This window comes from Protomyctophum parallelum (genome assembly GCF_964188405.1).
Source record: "Protomyctophum parallelum genome assembly, chromosome: 19".
NCBI lineage: Eukaryota > Metazoa > Chordata > Actinopteri > Myctophiformes > Myctophidae > Protomyctophum > Protomyctophum parallelum.
Window position 1 is genome coordinate 15896806 of NC_139717.1, and position 12957 is coordinate 15909762.

At 45.6% G+C, this 12957-nt stretch overlaps 1 protein-coding gene across 6 annotated transcripts in view; it reads right to left on the minus strand.

Annotated features, from left to right (window-relative positions):
- Window positions 1–12957, minus strand: part of stxbp5a (syntaxin binding protein 5a (tomosyn)) — a gene marked incomplete at both ends in the record, with an annotated part of 141733 nt that overhangs the window by 55584 nt on the left and 73192 nt on the right. For all 6 annotated transcript variants that reach the window (XM_083789965.1, XM_083789963.1, XM_083789961.1 and 3 more), the window contains one exon: window positions 10904–11038. In XM_083789965.1, the coding sequence (XP_083646091.1) occupies window positions 10904–11038 (135 nt within the window). The remainder of the gene's footprint in view (window positions 1–10903; window positions 11039–12957) is intronic.

Sequence of the window (12957 nt, forward strand, 5' to 3'; positions counted from 1 at the left end):
CACACACACACACACACACACACACGCAAAAACAGTATCTATTCGGCTATCCATCTATGTATATTGACACAGACATGTACGCGGCCCATTAATCTACAGTATAACTAGAAAGGTGTTCTCCGTAGATGATAAATCACACTTTCTTCTACTTGTCATTGCGTTAATGACAAAACACTCGCGCACACTTGCCTCATAGCCCGAATAGTGTTGATTGTTTGTCTTGTCTCATTTCGTTCATTGGTAGCCTGGCTATATTATGCTTTGGTTGCTCGTTAGAAGCACCTTAAAAATAAAACTGTGTTGGAAAAGTACTCACATGTTTCGCTTAAGAAAAAGTATCAATACTGCAATATATACTCCGTTATAAGTAAAAGTCCAGAATTCAAAATGTACTTGAGGAAAAGTGCAAAAGTATCAAATGTAATTAAAGTACCAAAAGTAAAACTACTCATTATGCAGAATGTCCCGTTTCAAATTCATGTATAACAATCTTTTGAAAATAGCAGATCTACAAGCTCACAATGTGTCGCATCGCAACACATATTTTTTTATATTACTCAAAATCTACAAAGTAAATATTAACTAAACTTTCAAATAATTGTAGTGGAGTAAAAGTACAATATTAAGTCAAAGTGTACTGGAAATTGGAAATACTCAAGAAAAGTAAAAATACCTCAAAATTGCCATGCTGAAGTAAATGTACTTGGTTGCTTTCCACCACTGCAAACTCCACACAAACATTCAGAATGGGAAAGAGTCATATCCATGGCAACTGAGAAGAGGCTGGGCAGAGTGCAGCTAGGCTCCCAAAATCAGCCTATTATGCTTCCATTCACAAACAAATACACACGCACGGCGCACACACACACAAAACAACAGCTCCTTAATTCTTTCTCTGCTGAGTACGAATATGTTCGTACCCCCCAGCTATGGGACGTTATCTGCTAAGTGCGAACATGTCTGTACCCCCCCTGTTTACACCTGCATTGGTCACACATTGGCCCGGTTGCTAGGCAACGCCACCGTCACCCCAGGCACCAGGATTTATGCACACAGCCCCCATTTACAGTACCTCAAGTCAAAGGAGGATTTCCAAAGCCTCATAACTCTGCATCTACGTTAGCTGTCCATGGTAATCCTGATTCGTCCGAGGTTCGGATGTCATTTGTGATATTGTCTCGCCTATCGCTCCCGACAAAAGGTAAACAGCGTGAGCTAATGCTAATGATAGCCGGTCCTTACAATGGTGGTCTCCAGGCTGGTAACGCGGAAATAATAGGGAAATAAGCCTGGAAAGGATTACCTACACTCTGCTGCCACCTAGCGTGGCAATAGTAGTGTATTTGCTAAATGTGCTCGTGTAAGAATTAACCTATGCCCACTAAAGACTCAGCATTTTGCAGAGACAATCAAAATGGTTCTGTGTATATGTGGTTGTGTTGAGTTCCGAGTGTTGGAAAACGTACCCACATTTTTGAGGGGCGCTAGCCCGTCCTATGTCCAGCTTTGAGGGTGTGTGTAAACACAAACATTGTCCTAACACAAACATTAAATGCCATTGAAATCGAATGGCCATTTGTGAGTGTTTGTGTGAACACAAACATTGAAGACGTGAGGAGAAGTGAGGACGCAAATTGTGATTGGCCGGAATGAGATGATGTATGATGACGTACGATGATGAGAGCGCCCCTCTCTTCACACGGGTGTGATTGTTTTTCTACTTAAGTAAAAGTATCAATACTGCAACATATAAATAACTCAGTTACAATTAAAGTACACATACCTCAGTACAGTCCTTGAGTACATTACACACTTTACACCACTGTGAGTTCCTCCCTGTATTGAGGTCTATATATTGTGTATACAGACATACAGTATGCAGTATGTGAATATACCATAATACACACGGATATACCAATAAACACAATCTGTAGCGTATTCATTTCAACAATTATTTTCTCATGAAAACACCCCGCTGTATGCAGCACAGGGTCCTTCCTTTTGTAGAAGTAATTGATATCCAGACAACAAAGCATAATGTCAGCGGTTCTCAACCGGTTCTGGAACTCATAAGCGTCCGCGTGTGTTATAATCAATCAATCAATCAATCAATCAATCAATCAATCAATCAATCGATTGAATGTGTTCTGGGTTGGATCGATGGAACCGACTTAGTATAATTTGCTATTTATCGGTTTGCTATCAAGGTTTTAAAGAAAAAACATGCCATGTCATTTTTGTTTTAGCCTACATAATCTTTTTTAAATCTTTTATATTGGCCATATGACACCGTACGTCGTCATTTACGGCCCTAAACAAACATTAAAGTCCATAGACGATTGACATCATTATAACCCCATTGACTTGGCTGCCATATGACGTCATCTTAAAAAGCCATGCATGGGCGGTGGCTCAGCAGTCCAGCCACCTTGGCTGGTAATCCAGTCTGGCAGTGTGCCGCGGGTTCCACTCCCGATCCTGACGGCCTTTACTGCACGTCTTCCCCCCCATCTCTCTCCCCATTTCCTGTCAGCCTACTGTCTGTCCCTCCATAAAAAAATATAAAATAAAGGCGAAAGCCACAAACAAATTACATTTAAAAAGCCATGCATGTCATACTATCTTTAGAATCTCAGTGTTTGGCAATGATTCATTGCCTTACATTGATTACAATATTCTCAAGGCCCACGGCCTGAGAATCACTGGTATACATACAGTATATACACAGTTCCATACAGTACAGTACAGTACAGTATATGCACGCACGCATGCATACATGCACACACGCATGTTCACACACAGTCAAACAAATGTTCCAGGGTGTAGTGGTGTACTTGACAGCATATGGACACACCCCACGGCTAGCCTTCACCTTGCTCAAGGAGACAGACACACACACAGATATACAGTACATCAATATAAACACGTGCACTGTGCATGCACACGCATCGCGTGCACACACACACACACACACACACAATATCAGCAGTGCCCAAAAGGTAGATCGCGATCTACCAGTAGATCACAAAGGCTGTACAGGTAGATCACATGACATGTCCCTAAATAATATTTAATTAAAATATATAAAAAGCTATTTTTGGAATCTGCCACTTGAGTTAAAGGTGACTTGATTGATTGACAAAAGGGGCCTGTAAGCTCAAACTCACAATGCAATATTTTGTTTTCAACAGTGTTGCTGTGCACAAATGTCTGTAGCATTACAAATGAAATACAAAAAACCCTAACTATTAGATTTCTCCCCCTCTATTTCCCATTCCAAGTGCATTTGTCCCATATGTAATGCCAGCGCCGCTATATAAAAGTGTGGGCACCCCTGATCTATATAAACATAGACACATATACATACACATATAAACGCATACACAGTGGCAGCCCAAGCATTAGCTTCCACATTCAGTCAACGCACCGGAACGCACACACGCACACGTGCGCGGTGAAGCTCAGCACAGTTGGTGTCACCGTGGGCAACCCAGTCTCAGGCAGCTGAGTTGCAGTCACCATGACAATGTCACCCAGCAACACAACTTTAACAACACCCCTAGCAACACGTCAATACCACAGGTGTTCTCGTGTCACACCAAGTGGATTGTGTGTGTGTGTGTGTGTGTGTGTGTGTGTGTGTGTGTGTGTGTGTGCGTGCTCGCGCGTGTTTGTGTGTTTGTTTTAAGTGTCCACAGTAATATAGCAGCGGCGTGAATGAACGCTTTAGTTTCCGATCGACAAGCTCACAACGCGATGTGTCTCGTACCGCTGTGAGCTTGTCGATCTGTTATTTTCCAGTCTTTGTTTTCGCGTCGCTGCTGGTGTGTCACGCATGACCCTGACGAGGTGACATTTGGCCTGGAGATTATGGCTGCTGAAGACTGACTGAGAGTCCCCTTGAGAGTTCAGATTGGACCAAAAAAAAGCAGTTTTAGTCATAGTCTCTTGAATAGTTTTCATTTAGTTTCAGTCACATTTTAGTCACCTGGAATGTTTTAGTGTTAGTCTCGTTTTAGTCGACTAAATATCATAAGGTTTTAGTCGACTAAATCTACAGTTAATTTAGTCGAACAAAATGTGTTTTGGCGGGCCTTGATGCCATCGTAATGACTGTTTTTACACCCCCAAAACATCCACTGCAGTGTCAGCTGAAAGCCCTGAGGCCTGTATCTGTGGTACAGTATGCAGGACACGTGCATACAGTATATATGTGAACGCACGCACATGCACACGCACACGCGCACACACACACACACACACCTGTCCCATCATGACAATGCACAAATGTGTATTCATGCTGGCCTGGGGATACTGTGTTAAATGGGAGAGAGTGGGGAGAGGCAGAAGAGAGAGAGAGAGAGAGAGAGAGAGAGAGAGAGAGAGAGAGAGAGAGAGAGAGAGAGAGAGAACAGCAGTGCCTTTTAGGCAAACCCATTCACATGAACTACACAGTACAGTATGTGTCATAATGTGTGCTAACATTAACATTTCAACATTCCTCCACTTGCCCCACTTCTCACTACTGCTCTGTGGCCAGCAAACATACATTAGCTCAAAACACACACACATGCATGCGCACACACATGCATGCATGCACGCCCGCACACACACACACACACACACACACACACACACACACACACATGCACACGCGCGCACACACACACACACACACACACATGCATGCACACACACGCGCGCACAAGTGCACACACACACGCACACACACGTACACACACGCGTCTAGTACTCGTGAAGAGACCATCGCCATCTTTCCATAGACTGAGGTGTACATTCAAACCCTAAACGGCAGCAATACGTCTAACCTCGACGACACTTACGCTACCATAAACCCAAAGCTATTGTGAAGTCATTATAACCTAGCCTTGGACCACCAGCACTGTCAGAGATATAGGCTGCTTCCAGACCAATCTGCCACTGCAAAAGAAAATGGCCATAGGCAGTGTGATATTGTATGTCAGAGAATTCCTTTATCGATTTCCGACATTAACGTGTATCTCGGAGAGCCATGGACACTTCTGTATACTTCTCCTTCATGCAAAATGTAAAGGGTGTAACCCACTCGGGACGGGAACCCCTTTTGGTGTTTTAAGCATTATGTAATACTTTAGCTATTGGAAAAAAAAAAAAAGAAAAAAAAAGGCTTTTAATATATATTCTCAAATCTTTGCTTCTGGGGGGTCCCTGGAACAACAGATTTTCAGATGGCGGTCCGCAGCAAAGAAACAGGTTTTTCAGAAAACTGCTAACCCACAGATATTACCCGGCCGTATCACACCACATTGTTCAATAAAGAGGCATTTCAATCGCTTCTGTTTCATTGAGCTACGTCTGTGCAAGAAGTTGTGGCGAAGCAGGTGTTAAGCCTCGATGTAAATGAGGACATACAGCGATATTATATAAGGCACAGACAGGATTAAAGGTTATGAGGACGGTACGGTCGGGTAACATCTGTGGCACTTTACAGAATAATATTTTAAATATGCTAATATGAATTTGATGCTATCCTGCTGAGTGTCAAGTGAGACATCACAGAAAACACCTTTCTTATTCTTATGGACCGATAAGAACAAATTAAGTACTTTCTAAATATTGTATCGTCCGTTTCGGACCAATATGATATACAGTAATAGGACCACAATTTAACCAATTCTGGGCGGGAACCCCTTTTGGTGTTTTAACTAAGCATTTAATTTATATAAAGTATATGTTATGCTTTAGCTATTGAAAAATAGCAGATCTACAATCTCATAGCGCGCCACGGTGGCGCGCTACGAGCTTGTAGGTCTGCTATTTTGGTGGTTCATAACAGCCACAAGAGACATTTTCTCAACATTTATAGCGTTTTTCGTTTCCAATCAATCTCCCCCTGGCCGTGGCCCCCACTTTGAAAAAACCCCGCCTTAGACATCGCTGTCGTTCCTCAGGGCCACCAAGGTGCGTTTCCCCCCCTCATTCGTCAACCTATCTGTGGGTAAACCATCTTCCACTGACCTTCCATGACACGGCCTTACTGCCTGGAGCACCAGGTAGTACACTGCGCTGCCTTCCATTACAGTAGGCTAGATATTTTTAGTTTGTGTGTGAGTGCGTTCATTAATCTTTCCGGTACAGTGGCTCGGGAACTGAGGTGTGTGAGTCACAGAAACGCGCTGTACTGTGCTGTGCTGTACTGTACTGTACGCTATGCTCCGACCAAGCCCGACCCCGCGCTGCCCGGAGGCCACTGCCACTGCTACAGTGCATGGTTTGTCCCTACATAGCAGGGCCCCAGGGATACAGAATGGAATACAGTTAGTTAGTTTAACTCTGGAAGTGTAATAGAAATGAAGAGGTGCGTAGCCACTAGCCAGCACACAAATACATGTCCTTTGAAGGCCTATCGGGTCGAAACGTCTGTCCATATCAGAGGTAAACTAGAAAAAGTGCCCTTCCGGGCACAGGTCTCCACCAGGTTATCCACAGATCCGTGCAGTTAGAGGTAAAAACACTTTTCGGCCAGTTATAGCGCCACCTTGAGGCTGAGTTGAAATTGTTCATGTGGCATTTTGTCCTCGGCCTAGTGGGAATGTGGGTGCACAATTTCACGGAAATCACGCGATGTGTTCATGATTTGCAGCATTTTGTTTGAAACTGAGCACTCCTGTGAACTTTGGAAGCCAATCTTAACCAATCAGGATGGAGTCTGATAAATCTGAAAGACCCGTTTCGTTGAATGGCTCTAGAGAGACTGTGTACCAATTTGCGTGATGTTTGGACAAAATCTGTAGGTGTACTGTGCAAAAACTTGTTTTGCACAAAGCGGCCTCCTGGTGGCGCTATAACAGGCCGTTCTGGAAAGTTTGGGGCAGAGGTTCATCGTTGGCATCCAGGGAGTGTGTGTGCAAAATATGGCATCGACCGGGTTAACGGTGGCCGAGATTAGCTGTTCACGGACACACGGACGGACGGACACACACACACACGGACGGACGGACACACGGACGGACGGAGTGCAAAACATACTCTCCCCACATGCCTTCGGCCTGGTGGAGACAATAAACCAGGTGAGGTGAAAAGGACATGCATTGTGTGCTGGCTATACTTCTTCATTTCTATTACATTATTGAGCTGTGCTGGCCTTTTGCTTTTTGCAGATATTTTCTCTCAGTTTAACTCTGAAAGTGTCCTTTACCCCTTTTGGTTTACATTTGCACACTTTCAGATTTATAAATTGGTAAAATAATACTGAGGATTTAACTGTGTAGAATAGACAGGAATGGGGTCATTCATACTGTCGCTTAGTGTTGTAGTCGAGTCTAACTGAAGCGAGTCCAAGTCGAGACCGACGGGAGGCGAGTCAGAGTCAAGACGGGAGGTTGTCCAGACCACATTCTTTACATTAATAATCTTACAATGTTAATGTGAATTGGCTCCTCATAATATGGGTATAATGGGGGCACGGTGGCACAGTCGGTAGTGCTGTCGCCTCACAGCTATAGAACGTCTTGGGTTCGATTCCCGCTGGGGACGCTGTGGGCGTGTTCTCTCCTCCACGTCATCAGTGCCCATATACCCGAGGCGAGGTTGGCGAAAGGGCCTTTCTGTGTGGAGTGTGCATGTTCATGTTCTGTGTGTGTGTGTGTGTGTGTGTGTGTGTGTGTGTGTGTGTGTGTGTGTGTGTGTGTGTGTATCCGTGTGTGGGGGAAGAGTCCCGGGTCCCTTGGTCCGACACCAAATAAAGTCCAAGTCAAATTAAGACAGAGACAGAGACAGAAACCGAGACGAGAGAGACTAGTGTAAATGAAAATGGGGACTCGAGACCGGACTGGAGACGAGTAGGACTGGAGTACTACAACACTACTGTCGTTTGTTCGTTGGTTTGTTTGTTCCAATGTGAACGGGGTGGCTTGACTGGGGGTTGTTGACACTAAGCATATTCAGGGAGGTTAACAGGTGCAGTCGGTTCTTTAAAGAATGAAATAAATATAATAGTCTATATAGAGCACATTAGCATGCAGCGTATTGTTCTGTGAAGCAAACCCTAGCCACGCTGCATCAGTATTGTAGGTGTGCTTCAAATAATTCGTGCAAATTGCTGTTTCACAGAACTGAATCAACTGTCAATTTACACAGTAACAATGTTAATACTAGACACACACACTCGTATAATCTCAAGAGTTCAATTGACACAGAGTATTTGACTGTACAAGCCGGGACGCAGGTGTGACGTTCCGACTGTGTGTGAGAGAGGAAGTGATTGGGGGAAAGAAGTGGAACGGTCTCATGTTGAATTACTCACACTGCTCCTCCGGGCTCCACACTCCACACTACAGCATGCTGTTCTCCACTGCAATACAACCTTCTGCAGAATCCTGAGTTGGAACATGTGCATGCGCGTGTGTGCGTGCGTCTGTAGAATAGCATGCAACTGAAGTGGTGTGTGAAATAATGGGTCCTATTGTTAACCATTGTCTGAGCCCACCCACTTAACCGTCTACTTCTGATGATGACAGCACCAAGAGCAACATGGCAAGATACTAGGGTACACACATCATCCCCTCTGCTGGCCAGCGGGGATGCATGAGACAGCCAGGGAGAAAGGAAAGATGGAGGAAGGGAGAAGGAGATGCAGACCTCGGGACTCCATCAAAGAAAGACACATTTATGTAGAGCTCATGCGTATGTGAGTGCAGTCGGTGCACCCACGCACGCAAGCACACACGCACACACAACGCTTCTGTAGCTGATGCAAGAATCGATTCCAACTACAACAGCCAGCTATAAGAAACAATTTGGTTCAGAGCTAATGTGTGACTGTTTTAGCGCGGGCCTGGACAAATAAGATATGGAAAACCCATTTCCACACATACGCAACCTGCATATCTACAATATGGAGGATAACAGCGGGACCAAAACACTACCGTCGTCTGGGGTGTGGGAGAGAGAGAGAGAGAGAGAGAGAGAGAGAGGGAGAGAGAGAGGGAGAGAGAGACAGAGAGAGAGAGGGGTTGAACCGGTGCAGATATTTTTCCCCGCCTAATATTGAACCAGTTCAGAGTGTTTCCACTGGAAATGAATTGGTGCCGAAATCAGAACCTTAAAAGTTGGTTCGGAACTGGAACCGAAAATGGTTCCGTGAAAGCACCAAAGTTCCAAGAACCAGTTCAGAACCAAAGTTATTTTGGTGGAAAGGGGGCCTCTAGAGAAAGACAGTGACATATAAAGAGAGAGAGACAGAGAGAGAGAGAGAGAGAGAGGGGGATAGATGGGCAGGGGGCTTAAAGGGGCGGATAATGACTTGAGCATCTTTGAGACTCGAGTATCTCTGAGACTCGAGAGGAAGTAGGAGAGAAGAGCAATATAGGAGATAGGATTTGAGTATGGAGGTAACGAGTGCTCTACGACACTCAGCAGGCCTCTTCTTCAGACTAAAATAGACCACACTTTATAGTCTGGAGAAGAGCCTTGTGCTCCAAGCGTCGCACAGATAATTCTGGTGCAATAAAAAAAAAAGCATCTGTCACATTGGAGCCCTCAGTGTGCGAGCGTTTCATTTTGTTCATTCTCTAGTATAGGCAAAGAGCAACCATATATACTCTTTCTGGGACTGCCTCTCCATTCCCCACTTCTCTCATGTGCTTCCACTATTTCCCGCATCCCTTTTCTTGTCCTTCCACTTTAGCTATAAGTGGAAGGCTCTCTATGCCTTCCCTGGTATATACCTGCATTTACTTCCTGTCATCACCCTGCATCATTTTTATCACTACTCCTCGGTGCATGCGGGTTTCTCCTCCGGGGCAAAAAAGAAAAAAGCCTGCTCTCTGTCATTCTGTTCTCTTCAACCCTCTGCTCCTTTTTATTCCTCACAGAGACTTTCTCCCTTCCCTGGGCTCCCTTTCTCTCTCTCTCTCCCTCTCTCCCTCTCTCTCTCTCTCTCTCTCAGTTTTCGATATCCTCCAGCCCTGTCAAGACCAGACGTCTGTGTGTACCGTACACTGATCTCGGCAGACACCTGCACACACACGCACACGCACACACACACACACACACACACACACACACACACACACACACACACACACACACACACACACACACACACACACACACACACACAGCCGTGGGATAGAGTGCAGCAAAATGCTCCAGTGAATAATTTAAGTCGCGGCGGTCGGTATAGGGCATCAAAACGGAGGACGTCAAACTCCTGACACATCCGAACCAAACGGCCCGGTGTCTCCAGAGACAGTCTCCCTCGGTATACCTGGAGTCAAGACGCTGTGCGGAGAGAGAGAAGTGTTGAACTGACTAATGATTCTTCTCTAATCTCATTAGCTTTCAACTACAGTACAATGGCCGCCCGTGACACGGATATAGTCACAAATCGCTGTCATCCCCTCGCAAATGCTCCGTGAGATGAGTCTACGAGATCGTGTGCTCTGTGCCGCAGAGGTGGTCTCAAGAAAAGGACAAATAGGGGTGGGGGGAGGGGTGGGGGGGTTGTCACTCCATGAATAATTTTGAGCCATTTAGCCGACAGCTCTAATCTGAAGCGGCGATGACTATGCGGGTAGACACACTGTTGTTGGGGATTAAATCTGTGTGACCTTTTCCGTTATTATGTCATATTCAGAGCCCGGGTATATGATGTAAGACCAAGATGGCTTCAAAGTTCAAACGCTATGCTGGGAATGAAGGATCTGTCCACATTGCACGGGAGGGAATGGACAATTACAGTACGTTACAACACAGCTGGAATACCCTCACAGCCCTTTTGGAGAACAATAGCACGAATGTGGAGCACTGTATACTGTACCGCGCGGGGGGCGTTTTAGTGTGGGTGTTGTTGGCGGGTGGGGCTGCGTTGCGTGGTGGCGACGACGAGGCAAACACTCACAGTTCGATGGCTTTGTTCCACATGATGACGTAGCCTGAGAGTGTGAACGACTCCACGTTGACGATGTGGATGTTCCCCCGTTCGGTGCCGATGTACAGCCACTTGCTCTGGAAGGGCACGTGGCAGAACGTTATCCTAGACAGAGAGAGAGAGAGAGAGACACAGAGAGGCACAGAGAGAGAGAGAGAGAGAGAGAGAGAGAGAGAGAGAGAGAGAGAGACACACACACACAGAGAGACAGAGAGAGAGAGAGAGAGAGAGAGAGGATAACTGGGTTAGCCCATTTAGAGTTAAAAACATTCACTTTGAAAGAATTTGATTGAAAGATTTGCGCCAGCAAGAGTAAATCCAGGTGCAGGCACAACTCAAACGTCGCTCTTGACGTTATACATTATTACAGAGTCAAATTAATATGCATGACATTGAGATTTATTCTATCGTTTGAATAAAAGTTTCGGAAAGCAGCCGAAGGTATAGTAGTAGTAGGAGTGGGGTCAGAATCTAGGAGGGGTTTCAGTCACTCAAAGACAAGACCTTCTCTCAAAAAGCTGCACCTGAGGGACATATCTGTGCTGACTGCTCACATCATAACTCCCCTTTCATCACACTTCCGTCCTTTCCTTCCTTCCTTCCCTTCCATCCATCCTGGAGACGGAGGTGTTTAATGAGGGGCCATAAAACTCTCCCCTCCTCAGCTGTGTCGCTCCATTCATCATCTCATCACCGTCTTATCAGGTGCTCCGTACATCCGTCCGTACAGTACATCCGTCCGTACTGTACATCCGTCCATACGCCCACCCAAGCATCTATCCGTTCCTCTATCCGGGGTGTAATTACCCACCACCTTTGAAATCCGAGTCGTGACTAAACTTCAAGGTCACTTCAAAGTCATCTCTAGAATCAGCACGGCGGGTTCAAGAACAATGGCTGTGGAATTCATTACGAACAGGGAGGGGGGAGGGGTGTCAATGCAAAAAACACACGCACGCACGCACGCACGCACGCACACACACACACACGCACACACACAAGGATATGGAAGGGACATGCACCCACTTATTTACTAATTAAGATTGAAAAATAAATGAGAAATAATCGACCAAAGCTAAGTTCCATTGGCCACGAATGTGCCGACTGGTACTACTGGGACTGTGGTGTAGGTGTCAGTTTCAACATGCTATAGGGCTGTACGGTACAGGACAACATGCTATAGGGCTGTACGGTACAGTTTCAACATGCCTATAGGGCTGTACGGTACAGGACAACATGCTATAGGGCTGTACGGTACAGGACAACATGCTATAGGGCTGTACGGTACAGGACAACATGCCTATAGGGCTGTAAGGTACAGTTTCAACATGCCTATAGGGCTGTAAGGTACAGGACAAAGTGTAGTCAGCACCTCACTTATTAAAAGAACCATGAACCTTCCAGCAAGGCTGCCTATCAGATTAGGTCTGGTTTCAGCATGTCTTGCAGGGCAGTGAAAAGAAGGTGGTTTGGATTGGAGACATGCACATTTTGTGCAGTTGTGCACAAACACGCGCACGCACACACACACACACACACACACACACACACACACACACACACACACACACACACACACACACACACACAACTCGTAACTCTACTGTATCTCACACCTACTGCTGCAGGGGCAGTAAAGACCTATTCATACTCCAGGTTGAACCACCGCGGTGGTCCAGGTTTAGGTGATAAGGTTGAACCACCGCGGTGGTTGGGAAAACTACTACAGTACATGATGTCATGCCGCGGTGATAATGACTCACCCCAACACATCTCTCCATTATTACTAACCACCGTTTAAGTGGTCACGTCATCACCTCAAACGGGAGTATGAATAAGCCTTAAACAACAACTTTGGGGGCGTTTTTTCAACCAAGGTTCATGTTTGAGTAAACAAAATAAATAGGCCAAATGTACCCCATCATCATCACGAGAGAAGGTGTTGCACATAAGCACACAAACACAACACGCCACACAACTACCATCTGTCCATTCCATAAGCACGCGCACACACACACACACAC